This window comes from Trematomus bernacchii, unplaced genomic scaffold (genome assembly GCF_902827165.1).
Source record: "Trematomus bernacchii unplaced genomic scaffold, fTreBer1.1, whole genome shotgun sequence".
NCBI classification, from domain to species: domain Eukaryota; kingdom Metazoa; phylum Chordata; class Actinopteri; order Perciformes; family Nototheniidae; genus Trematomus; species Trematomus bernacchii.
In genome coordinates, this window is record NW_022987851.1 from 7320082 (window position 1) to 7343245 (window position 23164).

General features: G+C 40.7%; 1 protein-coding gene across 1 annotated transcript in view; it reads right to left on the reverse strand.

Annotated features, from left to right (window-relative positions):
• Positions 1-454: 454 nt before the first annotated feature.
• The window catches only part of frem2b (FRAS1 related extracellular matrix 2b), a 53502-nt gene continuing 30792 nt past the window's right edge, over positions 455-23164 (reverse strand). The window contains 21 exon segments of the mRNA XM_034113168.1: positions 455-2693; positions 3903-4049; positions 4140-4327; positions 4795-4921; positions 6308-6442; positions 6518-6645; positions 6946-7050; positions 7159-7351; positions 9497-9828; positions 10023-10154; positions 10361-10664; positions 10933-11088; positions 11188-11318; positions 11403-11585; positions 11918-12082; positions 12183-12380; positions 12473-12682; positions 13524-13673; positions 21771-21786; positions 21788-22023; positions 22761-22886. Coding sequence (XP_033969059.1) covers positions 2193-2693; positions 3903-4049; positions 4140-4327; positions 4795-4921; positions 6308-6442; positions 6518-6645; positions 6946-7050; positions 7159-7351; positions 9497-9828; positions 10023-10154; positions 10361-10664; positions 10933-11088; positions 11188-11318; positions 11403-11585; positions 11918-12082; positions 12183-12380; positions 12473-12682; positions 13524-13673; positions 21771-21786; positions 21788-22023; positions 22761-22886 — 3863 coding nt within the window. The 3' untranslated portion in view covers positions 455-2192.

A 23164-nucleotide genomic window follows, 5' to 3' on the forward strand; every position in this document is an offset into this window, starting at 1 on the left:
CAATTTAAAATGTTATTTTAAATTCTAAAAATAACATCAATTGCACTTCAAATTGAATGCATTATTCAAGGATGTAGCTAAAAACGTTATAAACATTCTAAACAATACTGTCTGTTAAGTAGATAGTCACATGATGCAGATGATATTTACAGAACAGTTGCTGTTTGATTAAGTAATAATTGTTGAAAATCAACAGTCATCAGTCATATTGATTATTGCATTTCTGATTGTTCTTTACCTTTTTGCACCATGGAAATAATACAGATCTAGGTACATGATATGGTGTGGGATTTCCATTTTGGGGGGTTTAAGGTATAGGTATATTTATAGATTTCTATACAGCCTTTTTTTTTAACAATGTTTTAAGGAAAAGCTTTACATCTATTACAAATAAATGGGATAATTGTTCAAAGAAGCTTCAAGCTAAAACATGTGTTTAATCAAAAAACAAAACTTCTTGAAAAATTATTTTATTTGCAGACCATGCTGTGCTTCTGGTCTATGTTACAAATACTTACATCACATACATTATGCATTTGTTTTAACAGTAACCATTCCCAATACATCCAAATGGTATATTTATAGGTAATACATAAGTATATACATACATACATGTGCATAAAAAAACTCAGGATGCACTCAAAGCATTAGAGTGGAATAAAAGAACCGCAGTACATTGATACAGTGTCAAACCTAGATACGCAAGCAAATGTAAAATGTGCACTGAAAAGAATCATACTTGGGGTAAACATTTCATGAAGGTATGATTTCACAGGTTGCATAGCATTGTATTCAATTTCAAAATAAAATTGCAAATAAACTTGACATTTATAGAGTAGTGATTAGAGTCTATCAAAGGATATACAGTAGTATGAGGTAATCAGATTGTTTGGCAATCCTGTGCCTGCATCTGGAAAACTAAAACGTATACATAACCTGTATATGTTTATTGTACATTGAAATCTGAATTACATTACAATTAGAATTTGAGAACAATAGGTTCAAACTAAATCATAAAGGGAGAGGTAAGGATATTATGATTTGTTTCTGCGCTAAATGACAAGCACACAAAATAAATAGATACATTTCAAAGTGATTGATAGGGGGGAGGACAGCAGTTCTGAATGTATGATGAGTCAAGGTAAAACATTTAATTCCCTTTAAGTATATTGGCTAATTGTGTTGTTTAAATGGATTTAAAAATGTAATAGTTTAGAGTGGAAATGGTTCCTGTTGGAGAAAGTGGATCTGGAACCGCTATTATAGTACACTGTACATTGCAGACCAGCTGTCTTGAAAGTCAAATCATTACTACAGACTCTAACAGTTTTACTTTTCTTTTTTGATTTAGTGCCAAGTGTCAATTATAAGTTTGAAAGATAATACTAAATATTAGAGGGGAGTTAAAATGTGGCCATTGATAAATACTGTTGTTCAGGGGATACAGTGTAAAAAACACACTAATGGAAATACAGTAGATTAGACACATTTGCAACAACTCCATTCAAATCAGCATTTTGACTTATTTTTACGATAAAAAAACAAAACAAAATTAAATGCATGCTAAATCATGAACACAACAAACAAATGTGAAACATTGTTTTTCACTTTGATGTCTTACTGATCATCACACAGGACAAATCATAACGTACAACATAAAACCTCAAAATGATGTGATTTCTTAGGCACGCACTGAATCTAAGGACAAATCATTCTCTATAAGAACAGACAGGTTGAACCAGTGTAAGCAGACTGTGGACAGTGTCTTGATGCAGAAAATCAAACATCTAAAGCCTGCCGTTAACAACTGCATTATTTGTTATATCCACCATCTCTTGACCTGCTCAGTAAAACACCAATTGCCATCCAAGTTAAGAGGCATCTTCTGTAGCACCTTTGGAAACGTAAAAACACCTTTTTGGGATCAAGTGGCATAAAAAAGCAAATCAATAAGTGAGTGCTGAAAACTCCATTAGAACCTTAAAACAGCCGCTAACAAAGTCCGTCTCAAATAAGTGAGTGTCCCAACCATTTCCCAGTTGTGGAAGTGATGCAGTATTTCAAGTAGATTTCTGAATAGAATCAAAGCTCTTGTAGTTTGTGTTGCTTCACACACAATCTTCAATCTTTTATCTAAATGTGAGGCACTTGCAAAAGAAAAATATTAACGGTAACTCTCTATCATCAGTCTGTTAGACCTCTGAGCTGTCACTGATGGCTTGTGTCATCATGGGCTCTGCGCTGCTGGACTTCTTCGGTACATCTTTCTTCACTCGCTTGGACCGCACCAGTAGCACCACCACGATAATGATGAGCACCGTGAGGAGCAGCCCCACAAAGACCCCGATGATCAACACTAGTCCGTCATCACTGTTGTCCTTCTGGTTGAGTTCACGCGGGATGATCCCTTTGGTGAAGATCTCTCTCTCTGGGCTCGTCCTCTGCTGGCTGCTGCGATCCAGCGCGATGTGGAGGATGTTGGTGCCGCGGTTGTTACTCTGACCAATGTCTTCTATTACGTCTGGCACATCGTTGGCTGATCTTCTTGCTCGATGTTGACCCTTTGGAAGTAGGCTTGTTTGCTGGCTCATTACATGGTACTCAAGGCTTCTCTTACCTATGCCACGGTTAGCGTTATTCCGAGAACGGACAGTGTAGATGGTGTGAATAAACCATTCCCTCCCTGCAGACACCTGAAGAGAGTAACAGTTATAGTTAGAAAATATTATATTTTCGATTTTCAGAAAATCTGTTGTTTTCTTTATCCTTAAAGGTGGGGTATGTAATTTTGGAGAAACCAGCTCAAGTGCGCTTCAATTTGAAAATACACAACCGGAAAAAATCTGCCACGTCCTTACAGAGCCCCTCCTCCAACACACACGAACGCGCACATGACCAATGAGGGCACGAGATAAGTTTGTGCACAGATGGAAGGCTGACAGGCAGGTAGGCCATCCAGTTATTTTAACCGGGCCGGCTCAGATGATTGGTCGTGCTTTTTACAGCGCCACGGCTTCCACAGATGACATTTTTTTATGTATTTATTGTCAAAGCATTTAATATATTCATTGCTATCGGGATGTTAAGAGCATTCCATGGAATATAACAAAAAGTGTTTCTGAAATAAATTACATACCCCACCTTTAACTAATAAAAGAAAAACACCATGATATACTTTTACCACTGTTCAAAATGCAGCTGCGGTCAGTGATGCTTGCCTTCAATAAAGAGTGTCCATGTTTGTTGTGGCATTTTTTCCGTACTAGTTTATATCTAGCCAACTTATGATGCCACCTCAAACTCAATGTGTGCCTTGTGCAGTTACTGTAGAATAGAGTTGAAGAACAAAACCTTTTCAGCCATTGGAAAAAACTAATCTTTTTAAATAATACCCTTTCCATCACTGTCAAAATATAAGTTAAACACCTGAGCCATAATTAGTGTGCTCAGTATGTGTGTAATGTTTTTATTTGTTTATTTCAATCTCATTTAATCTCATTGTGTTATAAATATCTAAAGCTTCTATAAGCTCTTTAGCGTTACTTAGCTCCCTTTACAATCTGTGCTATGTTTGTTTTTTTAGTTTCTACTGGATTGCTGAATTGCAAAAAGGTTTCCACGCAGATTGTCAGGTCATTGACCTTTTCTCTCTCGCCTTGATAAGAAAACAAAGTGAAAAGTCAGAGAAAAACAAACATTTTTTAAGGTTACTTTCTATGACCCTTGAACAGTATACATACTTTTTATCTTGCTCTTTTCACTTGCTCTTTACACAGCAGGATGCCAAAAATGTAAATTCCAGCACAAACATAACACAAACTAGGATGCATTAAGGATTTGAGAATAAGGACGCGGGTGTGTGTGTGCTGAATGTGTTTGTAGCGCTTAACATTCATACTGACCTGGAAGAGAGCTGAGGAATCTATTCTGAAACCATCTGACCCAGGTTGTCTCACTAGAGCTAAAGCGCCGGGGTCATCCACCGCAAGGAAGGTGTTGAAAGCTACATTACCAAATGAGAGGGCCTGGGTCTCTGGCTGGGCCTTGTCCTGGGGTGAAGGGTGAAACAGGAGTGAATATTTAGATTAAAATGGACACAAAGCCTGTGTGAAATGATGAGATATAATGTTTATACTTACAATTATCTTGAATCTATAGAGAAGAGAGGGAGCATCCGCCAGACAGCCAAACTCAAAGTTGCCGGGGTTGTATTTAGGGACATATCCATCCGCTCCAGTACACAGGAACACTTTCTCTATGTTACAGATAAAGGAGTCGCCCAAGTTCTGCACTGGATCCACCATCACTCGGCCGTAAATTGTATCACCTAAAGGAAAGATAAATACGAAATGTTATCACTGCAAAAAGCCTGTATATTAAAAGTTGTACTGGAGCAAGTTCTACTTTGAGAATAACATTCAAACGCCAGCAAAAACGACTCTCTCATTCTTGGCAAGAGGAGCTTTCCACACTAACTTGGACAGCAGCTTGAAGGATTTTTCAAAGACATTCAAGATGTTGTTGGAAAAAATAAAATCCAGCTCATTGTTTGTAGAAAAGACATGAAAGTGGTCAAAAGGACACTTCACGGACGCCTCATTTTCCTTCAAATGTATGCTGTTTGGTCAGATAGGGAACATTTATCACACAGGGATTCTAGTTTGATCTGTAGAATGATCTACACGTCCAAGGAGCAGTGTAATGCATTTTCAGTCGTTTTTACTACTTTTTGTTTATGTGTTTTATAATCCATAAGCTATCAAAAGTATTTTATGACTACATGTTATGCCTTACCCTGGGAGAAGGCAGTATCACTCTCCTGTCCAAAGCCCATGGAGCCGTCGGAAAGCCAGAGCGTCCGCTTTGAGAGTAAGATCATCTGTGTGTTCAGACTGAACTCAGCAGCCACCGGGTCGCTAACCTAGAAGCACAAACACACACACAAGCCATGTTAGAGACAAAGCCAAGCAACGCTTCTTTCTTCCATCTTTGTCCGTGGGATACTTTTGTTTTTGTTTCATCTTACATTTTTTGGTAAGACAGTAAAATATATTTTAAGACTTTGGTCTTTGATAAACTTTGACGCCAATTTGTTAGTATATCTGGGCTGAGAGCATTAATTATTTGTTTGGGTGGTTAGATTTTGGCATCATAATGTGTAGCTGGACACATGGCTCTCCATGTGCCTCTGAATATATTAAAATAACGATGTTGATTAGAGATCTGTTCCTGTATGCGTAACGGAGAAGAGTTGCAGTTTTACGAGCACTTAATTAGTTGGAGTGTGCCAGGAAAACAGATAGAGGCAAGAAAATAAATGGCTTAATAGGAGTCTAGAGATGTGCTTTACAGGAAGCAATGAATATTGGAGTACGCATAAATTGATAAATTCAATCATGATGTCAGGTCTTTTTGTTATTAACCAATTCTCCTTATTTCATTTATTCCTGTCAGCCAACCCTCTAAGTTTCATAGGAAGGCCTTTAAATGCTCAGTATTTGAACAAGTAGTGCAGACTCCACTGCACCTAATAAAAACATGTTGTTAAGTTCATGATTTATTTTGTGTAGCTGAAACAATATATGTTTAGACTGAGATATATATACATGTTATATGAATCAAGGTCACTCTTGCTTTAAAGGATTTGTCTATATAGACCACACTGGTCAAGTGATCTGTTTCTCCAGAATCACAGGTGTAGGGGGCGTGGCCTGGGGAGCAAAGGGAAGATAATTGTTTGGGGTGGTAAGGAAGGAAATGTGTTGTGGAGTGTAGGACTACAAGAATAAAGTTGAGCAACATTTAGTTTGGAGGGGTAAAAACAGCTCATAGCTAATTTCAATGGCTGTGCCTCAATCATCCAAATTCAACAGGAAATCAGTGTGATTTGAGAAGCAGAGCTATGGGGCAAAGGACTGGAAATCAAGCCAAGGCCGGATTTAATGATTCCCAACACTTTGGCCGGTAAGTTAAATACCTTTGGGTTATTTTTGGAATCCATTGCTTTACTTGATTTGTGTTTTATCACTTTGAAGAAAGACAGTTTGTATTTTGGGCATTTTGTTTAGAGTAATGGAGTTGGAAACATCTTGTGTAACTTTAAGCGAACACGACTGCTATGTTATTCTGAAGTTAATAGGTCGGGGGGTGGGTGGTTAAAACATACATCTCAGGGGTTTTAAAAGGCAATTTCCTTTTTTAACAAGGTATTGGTATCTCAGTAGCTCTCAAATTGTAATTTTCCCTCACACAATTCAATAAATAAATCCTGTTTTTCCCTATCTAATTTTAGACGAGGAGGAGTCACCTGCTGGAAGCGGATGTCCATGTCGAAGGTAAGGGGCTCTCTGGGGTTGCAGACAGGAGGGATGTTATATTCCAGGTTCGGGGGAGATGTGCAGGGGATCAGCTTCAACGTGTACGTGCCAGAGTAGTCGCGCACCTGAGAAGGAAAACTTTGTTTAGTAAGAATCAGGTGTAAAAATATTCAAACTGGTAAAACAAAATGTCTACTTACAGCAAAATCAGAAACAAATGTCCACTGCTGGATAGGCTGGTTGTAGGTCGGCTCATTCCTCACAAGACTGAGGTTATAGGTTATACCAGGGTGGTCCGGACACATGACCATAGAGGTTAGAGGTGAAGCTGATCGAGAAATACATCCGTTAAAGCATATGTGGCATGCTCAGTTGCAAGGTAAATGACTGCACCATCAGGAACTAATGATGAATGTGACAACAAATGCATTCCATCTTTAAATGAATGGTCACAGATGAAGCATGAATATAGAAGCTGAGTAAACCCACCCTTACACTCAAAATATTCTACACCAAGAAACCTGTTGCCTTTTATCTTTTTGAAAATGAATATGACATGCTATAAAGCACAATCTAATTAATACTTTAAACACTGCAGTTAAACCCCTTTTTAAATGACATACTCTACCTGGATGTGCAAAAACAAACAGGCCTCTGAATCGAGCCTCAGTGCGGAAGTTGACTACTAGTCGTCCCTGTCCATTTATACGCATACTGGTTGGGTACAGGGCACCTGCAAAGACAATCACAGACAGATTTAAATCGGCAACTTAACTAATTTAAAAGTGAACATGACATATTTTTTTATATTTCCTCATTTAAAATGGCAAGCTACTTGTACCTTGTAGTTCAGCTTCTGGTGGGCTGCCGATACCATCCCTCCATAAGATGGCAGTGTCGTACACAAACGTGAGCTTCATCTCTGACTGCAAGTCAAAGTGCTGCCATCCTCCTGCTCCAACAGGGGAGTGGAAGACATAGGAGACGTAGAGCGGGACTCGTAGAGTCACATAGGACTGGACCAAATTCAACACCTGCAGGAACAACCAATATGTTGTGTGAGAGCAAAGCCTTAAAATCATACTTCACAGATTAATTTAGCCTTTTCTTAGGGGTAATGGGAGTTAAACATCCCTGAATAAAGTACATATACAATCCCTCTGAAGATAACAAACAATATATTCTACCATTAGGGCTGATTTAAGAAAGTTTTGTTGTTCAAACTTGACAACACATGTGATGGGAAACTTTCCTGGGATATCATTCCTATAATGGTAACATCAGGCATTAGTAAATTCAGCTGTTGTTCTAAAATGTATAAGATTGAATGTAATCTCTAAGTGGTAATTGACTTAATCCATTACAAATTAAGTACTGACATGTTTATCTTTTAGCTTTCTTTTCATGTCAAATTGCAAATAAAATGTGTCCACAACATATTGTACAGCAGTTATCTACTAACATTGCAAAATACCGCACTACAATAACATTTGTTTGGGATTTTACATTGCTTCGAACTTTCCTTTTTTCAAAGCGCTGTCTTAAAACGGTCAAAGGATTTCAATTGGTGAGAGTCCTGTTCTCCGGTATCTGCACTTTCCTCTGACCTGTGAGCGGTACCTGCCTGCACTGGCTCTGTGTTCATGTGGAGACGTGCCTACGCCTCTGGGCGCTGAGGGCTCAGGCAAGTGATTTGGCCTCCTGACACATCCTGCTGGGCCTTAATAGATTCCTTTGGTCCTGTTAAGCTGGGCACTAAGCCCTACACTGTGACATGACACTGGCCCCCGGCCCTCACAGAGCTGTCTTCTCTCAGGCAGCCTGCCCACTTAGAGGAGCACTCGGGTCACAGGAGCACCCACAAACAAAGGCACCCTGTTTTCCCCAACCCCAATTGGTCCTGCCTCCCATATCCTGAAAGTGAACCTGTGATGCCCCTGTGTATGCATCTATGCACAGTCTTTTGCTCTGTTCAGTAACCATAGCAACACTACACTCACATAAAGAGATGTATAAGAGCTGAATGTATACATACATATTTATAGACAATGGGGACAGACGTCTTTTTTTTTTCCCTGGGTTGTTTGTTCTTCAGGATTTCAAAACTACTCCTCATTTGCAAAACCTGCTTTTCTGTTATATGTTATTCGATTATCTCTGATTAATTTGGCCACTAATCAATGAAGACCTGGGTGCTGTGCTTACCATGTAATGCAAACTTTCTGCATTATGTTTTTAACCTCAGGGTACATGTTATTAAACTGGCAACTGTCTGCTTACTTGTCAAGACACGTTTATTACTGTCACATTCTCATTTACATCACATGGCTATAGGCTACACAGTTCCACTTGTTGGGAAGGTCTGTTATGACCTGGGTGATGCCTTTTGTTATTACATTTACCTTAAGCCATGTTAAATGACAAACTGGCAGTTATTATAAAAAAATGTATACAATCTTATATACAGTAACTTGAGAGCCAAAATGTGCCATTGCTGTACTGTAGGGCTTTAATTAATAATCCTCAGAAGGGAGTGTACTGGAGGTTTTCACCATGATGGTCTCTATGCACTCTTACTGCCCTTCTTTATCAACACCCTCCCTTAATTAACAGCAAGTCAACTAACGGTGGGTTTCCAGGGTGAATGCAAATATTGAAGGCCGAAGGTTTGTGCGCCGGACAGAACAGAGGGCTTGAAGATGTCCTCTTTCCAGCACTGCATTTTACTGATTGTACACACATTGTACACATAGCGAAACCGAGGAATACAGATTTGTATGAGGCTGCTGGTTATTGACTTGCCACTTTAAGAAGACAAATAAGTGGAAGCTGGGTGGAGCAGACTGTCAGGTTAGTCATTACTACAGAGGTTAACACAGGTCCCTGGACACTAATGGATGACTTCTCTACAGGCTTGTATTTACTTTAGGATCACTTAAGGAAAACCAAGTGGGCAAGCAGGGTTTTAATAAGCCTGTAAATGATTAATTAGCACTGAAAATCTGGGAGGATTTTGAAATGAAAATTGGCAAGACTAGAATGGACCAGTAACTGCTGAGTTTATATTCCTATCCTCAAGGTGGTCTGAAGCTTTATTGAACTGCCTCCTTGCTCCTCATGTCTTGAGATGACAAAAAAGGGTTAGAGGTGAGCTAAAGCTCAAAGGTAGGGCTGCTTACCTGTCCATCAGTCCCAATGGTGCCTCCACAGTCGCTGAGCAGCTCAGACATGTCGTAGTAGCTGGTGAACTCCCACAGACAAGCCTCCAGGTTGAGGTTTCGGTAGAATCGTAGTGTACTGGATCCCCTGAGGGAAGGGCTGTATTGGTAGGAGGACGTCTCGCCGATCACTTCTGGATTTTTAGTGGCTTCACTAAGGAAGCCGTATCGAGTCTTGACCTCAGTGTAGTCCAACAAATTGGAGCAGCGATGGTTTCCAACGCGGGTACCGTCGGGGCTCAGTGTCAGCTCAAAGTTAGACAGGGCTCGGGTGGAAACTACAGGCAACATACCTGAGGCAGGACACACATGAAGAAGTCAGGAAGTGGAAGCATTGGAATGTAAGATTTACAACTTAGGGAAAGTAACAGTAAAATATTGATTGATGAGTGACAAATAGAGCCTCCCAGCTCAAGAGTGGTTTCAAACCAACAACCTGTCTTTTTATAATTTCACTGATGAAAATGATTTGATCTGCTGTGCTTACCATCAATGTGGGGCATGGTGACAGTCAGTTTAATGAGATTTGGGTGATCTGTTTCTTCCATTCCAGTGTATCGCAGCTTGGCAGAGAAGGGCTCGGCCCCCACTGTGCCGGCAACACGCGGCTGGCACATTCCTGCAACCACGGCATACACAAACAAACATCAAACGTTTTGTTTCCCTAACACTTCTACACAGAAAACGATTTTATGTGTCAACGTTTTGTCGGAGCAAGGACAGCAAGTACTGCTGTGGGAGGGAAAACGCTGCCAACAACTGCTTATCGCGTTGAGCCATATCCATTGACTACACATTTCAAGCTAGAAAATAAGTTGCACTCACCATCATCCATGCTGATGGACACTATGGGGCTACTGAGCTCTAGACCTTCATCCCCGTTAGAGTTCACGCCTCTGGCAGCGCACTGCACCCTGGAACCAGCCTGAAAATAGACTGAATCCAGAGTGATAAGCTTTGACGAGGTGAAGAAGGTATTGAAGTCAACTTCCCTCATAGAGCTGGTTACGCCATCTGAGCCGGTGGGGGCGCTGACCAGCCAACGATAATGAGTCAGGGTGTTGTTGATGTTCTCGCTTACACAGATGGAGCCTGTTTTGTCATAGTCTGGGAACTTGGGGTTACAGGCCTGGGAAATGGAAAGAATACATTGGGCTTGTGAGTAAAAATGTATCCAAAAATCACTGCAGCAGCCAAAGTCATTCTGTATTCTCCTGATGAGCCTTCAAGGTAGCTGATAATTGAGCAACGTCTGCACTTCTGCTAAATGCTACCTCATTAACAGTATTTACTGCCAGCTGGCGTGACATAAAGTCTTGTGAAATAAATAATTTGCAGTTGAAATGACTGAAATGTATGCCCCCCAAGTAGTTATTGGGCTATCACTTTGGACCTACAGTCACACAAATGACGGGGTATCCGGCCACAGGTGAAGAGTCCCTACTCCTGTCGATGTCGTCGTAATGCAACAGAGAAACCACTCTGGGCACCGAGGGGAAGGTGACATCCGCCATGCTGTTGGTCTCCTCGATATAGATTATGGCTTTGCTCATCTGTTGATTGACAAGCAGGGGCAATCAAGAGGATGTTAATGGAGAAGGTAGTTACACACTTGGCAGTTAAATTATATGTTAATTTGGCTCAATGTTCACCTTTGTCTCTGCCACCATGTTTTCATCAGGCTTCAGGTGCACAGTGAATGCTTCCCTCATTTCTCTGACAATATCATATAAAATCTCCACCTCCACATATTGCTCAGTGATACCCTGTTTGAACACGAGTTCTGCAAACAGAGGAGATAGTTGATCAAATCTTTACTCACAAAGAACATGCTATTACGATTAAAGTGCCTAGCTTTATTATTTACCCTCCGAGATGGGATGGTAGTCCTCCCCAGAGGTGGCAGATCCATCCTTGGTGTGAACTCGGACAACAGACACCTTGGAGTGGTCTCCTACACGCAGCACTGGGATCCTCACCACAGACACTTGGCCACTTTCCTTTGGCTCATTCACACTGAATTTGGTCTCTCCAAACCTAATAATCGCCTCTGAGAAAGCATAGTTTAAAAAATGCTAGTAACTCTTACATTTCAGCATACCACATATGAAAGCCCCTGTGTATGTCACTTTCTGAATTTGTTGCCTTAAGATTAATAAAAAGGTACTGTCGTATATCTGGAAAAATAGCAACACTGACCAAACATTTATAAAAAATAAAAGTATGACATTGGGATAGCTCAAAACTGGGTGGCACATTAAACTCTGGCCCCTTTAGGGTACCAGAGTTTAATGTTATGATAATATAAATATTCTGCACCTGGTTGGTGGCAATTAAAAATAACTTTTTTAAGTACAGTACAACAAAACCAAGCATCCTTACTGTCTCCATCGTCTTTTATCTTGATGAGCGTTTCATTCTGACTTCCAATAGATGCTCCAAATGGAGATTCACTCTTGGGGCTTCCCAGCACAAGACGTAGCTCTTCTTCCTCCTCATGTTCTGTATCATCAACTAGCACCAGTACACAAGTCTTTTCAATCTCTCCTGATAAAGGAAAAGTGAAAAATATATTGAATGTCTAAATGTGTCTTCTTGTTAAACATAAATTATGCAAATGCAGGTGTATTATGTTTGTTTACACCACCTGGTAAAAAGGTGATTATGGAATCATCTGTGTTGGGCCTCTCATTGAAGTCCATCATGACCTGGGCTGTCCCCTGTCTGCTGTAACAGCGCACTGTGGACTTGTAGCTGATGTCTCCACTACGGTATACAGTAGCTGAGATCTGCCCCGAGTTCTCATTGCACACATACACAGCATCACGGAACTGCACCTTTGGCACTAGAAGAACATAATTCAATCCATAAATTACCATCGGAAATGTAGCATTATCGTCTTTAATCGCTTACAAACCAACCAAGCTGTTTACTCACAGTCTGAGACTGAGTCATTGATGAGTATGGTAGTCTTGCTTGGCTCCCCGAGGATCCCGTTCATGGGCATTCGGAGTACCAATTCAAACTTCTCGGGCCCCTCCAGCACCGGCTGGCCCAGGTCATCCAGGACGGTCACACGGAACGTCTGCATGGTGACCCCTGGTGCAAAGTCCAGATTCCGGCTGATCCCAACGTAATCCACACCAGCTGCTCCACAACACAAAATAGGTCAGGAATGTTTCCGATAACATAGTGCTTATGGGATATAGTGGATATAACACAAATGGACTCCGCATTTGATCTTATTCTACAGCAGTTCTCATGTTACTCCATAATTCATTTGCAAGTGTCAGGCAGCGGGCAAGATGAAAGGAAACATCCTGCATTCTGACAAAATAACGCCTTCTATCTCGTGGTCAAAAGCCATGAACAGTCGGAATTTGTTCCGTGATTAAAAGAGAGGGTGGATAACTGAAACTGGATATCTCCCTGAGCGCAAACAGGTTATTCATTTGCCATTCTTTGAAGAGTCTGAGTATTGAGCGCTCACCCTTTGCCCGCAGGGTTTTTTCATGTACTTATGACCCAGATATGTGTATAACTGTTGGCATGCATTTCTACCATGCTGCATATGATTAGTTGCTAGTTATATTAACAGTTAAGAAGCAGACAAGAGCAGAGATGGTAAGAATATGTGCGCGGGGAAAAGACTGCCTCGGGGCAGAAGATAATGGGGACTGTGGGGAAAGCTCGAGGAGATAGTGACTGGTCTTGGGTCCAAAGCACATACAAGTACGACGGATGCCCAGAAAGTGAGGGCCAAACAGAATAAGCCTCGACTTCATTCCTTCTAATCTAAAACAATGTTTACTTTCCCCAGTTCAACTAACCAACATATCCAGCTTTAACATCACTATGAACCCTTGAGCTCAGGAAAACAAAGAGTGACAGGTTGATGATTTAAGTCTAGCATTTTCTGTAGTTTACATTTATCTAAGCACTAACTAGCCAAAGCTGTCATAGAAAGGCACCTCGCAGAGACACGTACCCTCAGCGGAGACGGGATCTGTCTTTCTGGAACGCACTGTCACGGTTCCTCCTTTGGAAAGATCCGTCCCCGTCCTCCATACCTGCACCTCCACGTAGCCGTCACTCTCATCCACGTGGTAGTCTGTGTTGCCAAAGTAGAAGATGGGAGCTGGGGAAACAACAGAGGACGGCATGAAGGCGATGTTTAAAGCACACAGGAGGACCAACTTTATCTGTTTCACAAACGGATATGTGAATGTCTGTTGTAATTGCTGAGTTAAATCTGTAATAGCTAGCATACTCTGTAGGTTTACCTCTGATTACAGGAGAAATTGAAAGAATGTTTCCATCAAAACACCAGCAGATAGTCCACACTGTAATTAGAACCCTTAAACAACACTTTCTAACTTCCTGAAATTATGTGTTGGGAGGATTTCTACATCAGTATTCATTCATCAAGTCTTACAAGGCAAAAAAGCGACCTGAAGGCAGACTTGAATTCACTGGTTTTGTTGTGGAGGAGCCTGTTGGTGGGGATCACTTTGAAAGTGATGGGTCTGAGAGGCAGACAGGAGGCCTGACAGGAGGTCTGGGGGATGTAGGGCTCCATGTGCCAGCCCAGGCCTGCCTGAGTGCAATTAGTGTTCCTAAGAGCTGAGATTCCACTGCAGCCAAACTCACCCACTATTATTCTATTTAACCCTTTCAGAGGCTGTTTTCCACTATGTCAGGCGGCTGTGAAATGGTTGCTTAAGGACCTGGACCTCTGTTGCATATACAGTATCTGGTTTAGTGAGTGCTGTAAGACCTGCAATCAAATAGAGACTATTTCTGGATTTGAACAGCAGGGAGTCAGTCATAGTCCATTAGAGAAAAAGCAGCAACAAGCTGAAAGCAATATAAAGAGGACGTTATAACTTACGATATGCATACATTCTCACACTTGAGCAAATACATTATTGCTGTGATTAGTAATGGGAACAAGCCACTTTTGAGCAGTATACACCTTGTGCTTTTGAAAGCAACCATGTGACCACATAATGAATAAATTAAGTGAATGCTGATGGCCATGGGCAGAGTTGTGGTTTCCATGACAATGAAACTCTGCATACCTACAAAACAACACTCATCTCATGTTTCTCATCTCGCAGTGTAAGGCTAAGTGAAGGGGGGAATGATGTAGAACTGAGCAGTGAATGCTTTGAACAAAATAAATCTGTACGGACGTAACTGCCGGATGATTATGTTATCTAACAAAATACAAGAGCAGGAAAAAAGTGGTTCACTGTCGACAGTACTGCCAGGCACAATAACTGATAAAAAAAAAATATGTTTATAATTCTGCATGATATCATTATAAGCCTCAGGTGATGTTGCATATTTGTATGCATTCTGCTATGGCATTTACTGCTCTATAATAACAAGATAAGACTTGTTCTAAAAAGGAAATAGTCTTTTTAGACAAAGCCTTGGGATGTGTGGTTCTCAGAGCAGCCATCTCTGAGGTTGAAATAATATTTCCCCAAAGAGCAAGCAAAGGACAGACAACTTTTATGCTTTAATCTGTCCTGAGAGCACAGCCAGAACAATGAGTGCTGCATCAAGAGGCTTGCAGCTGCCAGCATTTCTCCCCACAGAGAAACCAAACAAAGATGGTTTTGGCTGCCTGCACTGGGTCCCCAACAGGAAGAGTAATCAGATCTAGTAGCCTGAGGTTTGCAGCCAGGAACTCAGGCCCTGTTCTACCAGTCCAGTAATCAGATAAGGTTTGTGAAGCAGACAAACTGTGAGCTTCAAAGAGCTACGGCCCATTAACTGAAAGGTAAACCACTGGCTGCTGGGCTCCAGCCTTCTACGCCACACAGTATGAAGTTACCTGGATTTAAGTGGACTAATCCAGATTTAGACCTACCTATTATGTAGATTTATGTAAAGTGTATTTTTATTTTATGACTTTATTGTCTATAATAGCTACTCGGTTTACTTCTCGGAAATTCAAAATACGAAACAATTCACAAATAGGAGCACTTTACGTATTGGCATTATGTTGGTTGATTTGCTAGAGTTACAAACAAAGGAAATATTTTCACAGTTGCATATGTGTGAACATATAAATAAAATAAGAGCCACAAGGAGCGACACAGGCCTCCCTAAGGGGGCTTTTACACTCCCACTGACTGCTCGATTCTACTTGAACTTTGCATGACATTCCCACAGCGCTAAGTGGCTTCGTTAATGAGATTCAATTGAGCCCAGGCAAATGCTCCTCTGCCCACTGTGTGCTTGACAAAACTGTCTCTCACAGCAAAAGCACATACAAACAGCTCAATTCAGAATAATCTACACCTTTTTTAATGGATGAAAACACTATTAAAAAAAAATCTGTATTTCAAAGAAGGCTTTTGATCTAGTGTGTAAAGGCTCTTGATTAAAATCAGCCTTATTGTGGTTAAGTACTTTCGACATCTGTTTATATCAGATTGAGTGGAAATCCAGGTGAGACATAATGACAGGGTTTATGGGTTCCCCCTTGATTCATCCCCATCCAGGATATACTGCACACGCACAGGGCCGCCCATCTTTAAAGTGGCTCATAATCATACCTTCAAAACCAGAGAAAAATGTACAGGCAACTGACACAAGACTATAAATACACGAGTGAAGTCCTGCTGAACAAGCTTTCTCATGTCTTACCACTAAAGAAATTTCCCGGATGCAGAGACAATATCAAACAGCAATTATCTCTGCAAGAAAAGACAAGTTTCCCCAAACCTATGGTACCCAAAAGTCAGAGTGGAAACTGTAAGGGTGTGAACGTTAATGTGCAGATGGTCTGCCGCTGGGAACATGGCAGGTATTCTGAGGAAAGCAGCTGTCCGTGCATGCTACTGTACAATACCTGGACAGCCTGTTAAACTTAACAGTCTTGCATGCCAAAAGCTTTAGTTTTTTTAAACAATAAAATGGAAACATATGTCATGTCCCTGTTGTAAAAAGTAGTTCACTGTTAACATAAGCAAAAACGAAATATTGAGCAGCAACTACATAGTGTTTTGTGTTTATATGTGCATTACTTTATTTGTTTGTATCGCTTTGAGAAGACAGAAACGAAAGCGTGAAAGGCTATTAGGCTGTATGCTTTGATCACTATTAGCAATAGGAAATAACAATTACCATAGTCTCTTTTATGTTTGTTATTGTCCATGGCCTCCTCTTTACTGTTTACTTCAAATGTATGTCCTGCTGGCATTTAATATTCTTCTTGCCGGTTCATATGTGGGTTATTTTATTGCATTGGCTTTATTATGCTAATTTCCAGGTTCACATTTGTATGTAGTGTCTCTACTGTGACATGTCTCCATGCTTTAATGTTCAAAAAGCTCTATATTTTTCTCATACTGCCTGTGCTGCAGCACCTCTTTTCACCCTCTGTCTGAAACCAGAGCCCAGTCCGCTCTGATTTTTTAGCTGGTTCGGCTCTGTTGTGATTGGTCAACCGCTTAGAGATGACCCTCCCCTTAGCCTATCACTTACAATATGTTGGAGCGCCAGCCAATAGAAGCAAGAGTGTTACATAGTGATGTCATTATGAAATGGAAGTAAACAAAGGAGTCCAATGGAGGGGTTTCAGGCAGGGTGGAGGAATGTGTATGAGAGAGAAACTTTGGGATTTTAGCCTCTGCCGACCATTTACATGCACAAAAACCTATATAACACACTAAAGGAAAGGGAAAACCCTAAAAAGCACAATAGGGCCCCTTTTAAGGTTTAAGAACTTTTCTACATTGGAGTGTCTTCTCTGATCTCAGCTAAATGACCTGTTTGCTACCTTATAAAACACCATTATCATGAAAGTCAATACTTTGGTGTGGTGGTGCATATTTCAAACTCATTTTCAATTAATTAAATAACCAAAAACTAGGTGTTGCATATAGTAGCAGATGTTTTCACAGCCCTTCAGGATCTGATACTTTGGCCTTTTGGTAATATTACGGTCTAATAGATAGACAACCCCAACAACCAGCAGAGATAGAACGTGCAGCGAGCAGACAATGATCCCTCATGACCTTCCCACCCAGACTGACACATGTGTCTGTTGTAGGTCTGCAGGGGCTAAAAGAACAGCTGTTAATAGCTGAACCCGAATGCATCTCTCTCTGACTGCGTGCAAATGGAGTGCTTCAGGGATGACTTGTTTTTGTAGACTAATCCTGAAGTTAGCATAGCACTGGTTCCCTCGAGAAAAAAGCCAAGGGATTAATCTATTGGATTTTGGATCATTGGAGAAAATAACCTCTTTGGCAAACAAAGGTTTATAGTACTAACACATGTTCTGTAAAATGAAGTATTGTTAAGTGTTAAAATAGGGCAAGTATTGTTAAGTGTTAACATAAGGCAAAACATTTTAAAAGAATTTCAGTACTTAATTATTGTTTTATACATACAGTAAGGTAAATGTAGTAAATGCACAAAATGTATCCTACTTAATGTTTTAAATGGATATCCTGTAGAAAAATGGGAAATGGTTAGAGACCACCCAGTGGGATTTTCTTGAGTTTTGGTGATCTGAGATCATTTGCCAACAAAGTTCCTTTAAAAGGCACACATAACAATTCCTGTGCCATGTTAGAGTCTGGTGGTTTTCATTTCAAACACAGCTGATTTTAATGACTCCCTCTCTGTGTGGGTGAAGGTGTGCTAAGTAGAGAAAATAATGTTTTGGTTGGAAAGGAAACGTGCCTTTTATTCCATGGCACAGTTTCTACACAACAGATTACTATTGCAGTACTCTTTAACTCATTTATTTTGTAAAGACTACAAATTCTCAATTTAGATTCCCATAAATTGTCAGATTGACATCAGACACTTGGCAGACAATACAAGCTCCACCTCATATTGCACTTGTGTGGTTTCTTGCACGTGCTTGTACCTTACAGTAGGTAGGTGGCCAAGACTGTGTGAACAGGGGGTGCATACATTGGTTCCCTGTGGCTTTTAATTTCATCATGTGAGCTACTTTGGTTTGTTGGCTTGGAAAGAAGTTGCTGACATACATTTTTGCTCGCTATATGTTTCTAAGACCTCTTCGCCCACTGCTTGGCGTAGCGGGTGAAACCCCTCCTGGGGAGCCTCAGCATAGACCTCTCCCTGACAGGGACAGGTGCTCGGCCAGGCACCGACTCCAATGTACACCCACCGGGCAGCTTCTGCAGCAATAGGGCTGACAAAGAAAGATGTGATGCCCCCATTTGCCTCCCTGCCATATATAATGCAGTAGTTGGGAAACGAACCTGGAGTGTATACTTAAATGTAATACTAAACCAGAAAAGCTAAAGTTGGAGTAGGAATAAATCTCCTCCTGCCTTTATCCTTTTCCAGACAGGAGATCATTCTTGTTATGCTTGCCTCAGAGCTATTTACTATTTACTTCACCATCAGCACGCAAACCATTTCATTATCATCTCCTTCAGGGAGATATGAAGGCTTGACACCACCTTATTTCTCCCGCTCTGCACATTCCAATTATTCAGTGGATGCAGGCACCTAAACACCCCCAGCACCTAATCCAAAATTATACTTTGGAGGCGTTGTTGCTCAAACTTTACACAAATTGTGTGTATGTGTCTTTTTCTGTGTGTGTATGCAGGCAGCATTGTTTGTATCAACATCATGCTGAAAGTCTTGACCACACACACACACATACACACATACACACGCGCACGCACACGCACACGCACACGCACACGCACACACACACAGTTTGCACAAAAGGAGGCTGTATGGGGGACCCTTGTGAGTTTGGCACTTTCTGATAACTGATATGCATAAGGAGATTTTGATTGTCACTCAGCCATCCTGTTAAAGCTAAAGGCAAAGAAAACATGATTACAGATAAAGCAGGAATACTGAGTGCAGACTGTTTACACCAGTTGTCAGTCTGAGTCAAGTTGATCCTGTAATGCACTGAGCCTTTTTCTCCTGTTTCTGCGTGATAATACACTGAGGACCTCTAATGTAGGCGCAGGCATGCCAGGAGGTTTCAAATCAGTAGAGCAAGAACATTTCATTGTATATTTAATAATGAATTGGCTTTTCAAACCACACAAATGGGATTACTCAGGCAAGTCATTGTTTATATTTGCACACTGACTGACTATGCACCAGGGGCTTAAAATAGGGTATGCCTTCCAACTATGAAAAGCAGAAATGCATAACATGAAGATGCTATTTATCAGTAACAGGAACATTGGACCCACTAAAATAGTAGTTCCCTTAACCATTACAACTTTGCAATTTGTCCTTCTGAAACCACTTCTGAAGCAAACTTTTAGTTTGCTTATTTAATACTTTTGTAATATATTTGTGCTCTATTTGTCAGCCTCCGTGATTTTCAAACAGCCTTGACCTTAACCCAAACTTAAGGTTTGCTAGGACTGTCTTAGGGAAGATACCATTTAGATGCGCAGCTCCACTGTCTTGGAATAGTCTGCAATTGAAATGGAAACTGAGCAATCTGGTGCCACTAAATGTTTTTAAAGCTCGGTTGGATGCTACTCAATCGGAAGCTGTTGGTACCTGTTCATGTGGATAGTTATGTAAATTGTAATCCCTGTAATGACGCTGTATGATGTCCTTTTTGTTGTTCTGTTTATGTTTTTATGTTTCATGTGGAACCTACTTGAGCAGGTCTCCCTTGAAAAAGAGATCAATGATCTCAATGGGATACACCTGGATAAATAAAGGTTTGAAATGAAAAAAAAAACTGTAAATGACAAGGAACCGTGTTCGATGGAGTCAGACAACCATAAAAAGACTCAATAATATCTCCAATCAATGAGCTCTCTGGCAGGTGTTGGACGTGCATGTTTTGCAGTATGAGAGTCAGTATCCATAAATACTGTGTTAGCACATTACTTTGTGAAACATGCTGTAAGTACTGACTGTTGTACATCCAATTAAAAACGTGTGTGTCCCAGCAGCTGTCTTGGCAGTCTTGAGTCGATACCCAGGAGCAGCGGAGGTCGAAAGGACCTGTACTCACTCTCAGGTTACACCAAGCACTGCTACAGTTAGGAAACATTCCAAACACGTAACCTCCTCCTTCTTCAAGCAGGTCAAATCCACTTGCAGTGTGTTTGCCTCGAATCCCACAGGAGAGGAAGAGGAGAGTCACTTGTTACACAGTCTAATTTGCAGTAGCCTTTAAGGCAAGAACTCCTAAGCACAGGTTGAAACACAGTTTGAAGTACAGACTGAGACCTGGATACATTTCTTGGGAGGGGAATAACATCATACATATATAATAATAATGCATGCATTGCTTAAGCACACAATTCTATAAAATGTTCAGTAGTATGAATAGAATATGAAATAGGAGGCTCTCCTGGAAGCAGGAAGCCTCCAACTTAGAGCAGTTGGAGAAGATTAATATTAATCTCCATAAAGCTGAATTACTTTACAAAATGACAAATTTGTACAATGGTGATGATTTTTCTGACTACTTTAACCAAGCGATTAGATGATGTAAGAATGCTGAATCGAATAGTGCATCATCACCCAAATTATGATGATTTAAATGGGTTTTGATTCAAGGGGAAAAAAGACTATTCAGCAATTATGCTGGGTTTTTCAGCTCTAGCCAGCGATCACGGAGTCTTGACTTTAGAGCAGTACTTCTGGAGATCGTCAAAGCGATAGGGAGCAGAGGAATGGCCGTCAGGTGTTGGGGAACAAAGAGGCGTCAGGAAGAAATGCGAGACTATCAGCCCTCCAGTCTGAGCCTGCAGATATGAGATAAAGGCTTTGCCTCGAGGAAGGAGTCTCACACACTCAAACGCTTTCCCTCCCTCCAAAACATTGTCAGACAAGCAGGAACCCATACAGAAAAAACCTTCAAGCACACATTTCACGTTTTCTCCCACACTTTTGCTGTCTGTCTGGCCACCTGCCAACTGTTGACATGTCTCTATTTGGATCAATTTAGCAAAAAATCAGCTATTGTCAAAGTGCTTAAACATTACACATAACAGCTTGAACAAATACAGTAACTCCTCAAAATAAATCTGATAATACCTAGGAAAAAACACTTTCATGCTGCCTGTTTCTTGAATTGAAAAACCGTTGAAAGTAAAAAAAAAAAAAACTTGTATCTGAATGCCACACAAGGGGATTCAATAACCAAAGCCCTTTTCCTTTCTTATGCCCGACCATTTGACACAGTATTGCATTCCTCTTCACACCTTGGAGCATGGAAATGTCATCTTACCGTCTTCCATATCAGGGAATGATTGTGATTCTAGCTGCGGGGAACTCTGAGCCCAGACGGCCCCCCATGGGCATGCTGAGGGTGACATTGAAGCTTTCCTCGTCTTCATACAGAGAGTCATCAATGATCACCACCCGGCAGGATTTCTCCACCTCTCCTTTGTCAAAACGCAGTATGCTGTGATGGTCCTCAGGCCTGGAGATGTAATCAGAGTAGGACAGCACGGTGGTGGGCACGGTGCCTGTAGCCGAAACTAAATGGGGAGAAAACAGAATAACAGAAAGCTCAGTTAATGATCCAACCATAATACAGTATGTTTTGTTCACATTTAATCAATAACTTAAAGGGGACCTATTGTGCAAAATCCACTTTTTCATGTCTTTTATAGATAAACATGTCATCAGGAAAAAAGATTCACTTCCTTTTTGTCCTGATCCATTTATATAAAAACCTGTCTGAAAAGGAGCTGATCAGATTTTGGCCACTTTATGATTTCATAACGATTTTTTTGGCTTGTGTAACCATTAGCCAATTACCAACCAAGGTAACACCCACCCACCTTATAACCTGAATCTCTTGCTAGAGCACCATTGTGTGTGTTTTAACCAAATATCTCTCAGAGGGGCGTGGTGAGTGGAACCTTATTTTCATCTAAAGTAACAGACAGAGAATCAGCACTTTTGAAACAGGGCTGAAACAGAGGGGATTATGGGATGTTATACAATGCATGATCTGTTTGGTATTTCGAGCACAACACTTCAGAGACGTGTTTTGTATATATCTGAGACCTATAATATATTGATGAAAAACAGTATAATAGGGGACCTTTAATATATTTTCCTTGTAACCTAAAGTCCTTTCAAATTATAATTGTTAAGAGCAACTCAAGTTTTAGAGCAGCATTTGTTTTAAACTCCTACAATGCTCTTTGTCTATCAAATATATATAGTCCTGAAATAAGCTTATTTTACCTCCCACAGTGCTTGTTACCTTGCTGTGTGCAGCAGATGACCATGAGCTCCTGGCTGACATCTCCACTCCTGTGCACCGGGATCAGCAGCTCTCCAATGTCCTCCTCTATGTTGTATTCAGCTGAGGGGATGAACACTGTTGACTCTGTAGATGAGAAAATCAATGCACAGCAGAGCATTATGATGACACAGAGGCGTTCATATGTATTATTAGTGTTTAAAAACGTTTTGTCACATTGTATTTGACTTTTGGTAGAAATAAATCCCTATCTTATGTCATGTAAACTAAACTGAAGGAGAGGAGAAGAAAAAGGAAAAGCTTCAAAACATCTAATCATTTGTGACATGATTTACATGAATCACTTTTAATACAGAGGCTTGCAGCTTATACACCAGGACCAATGACAGCTCTCATTACAGCTC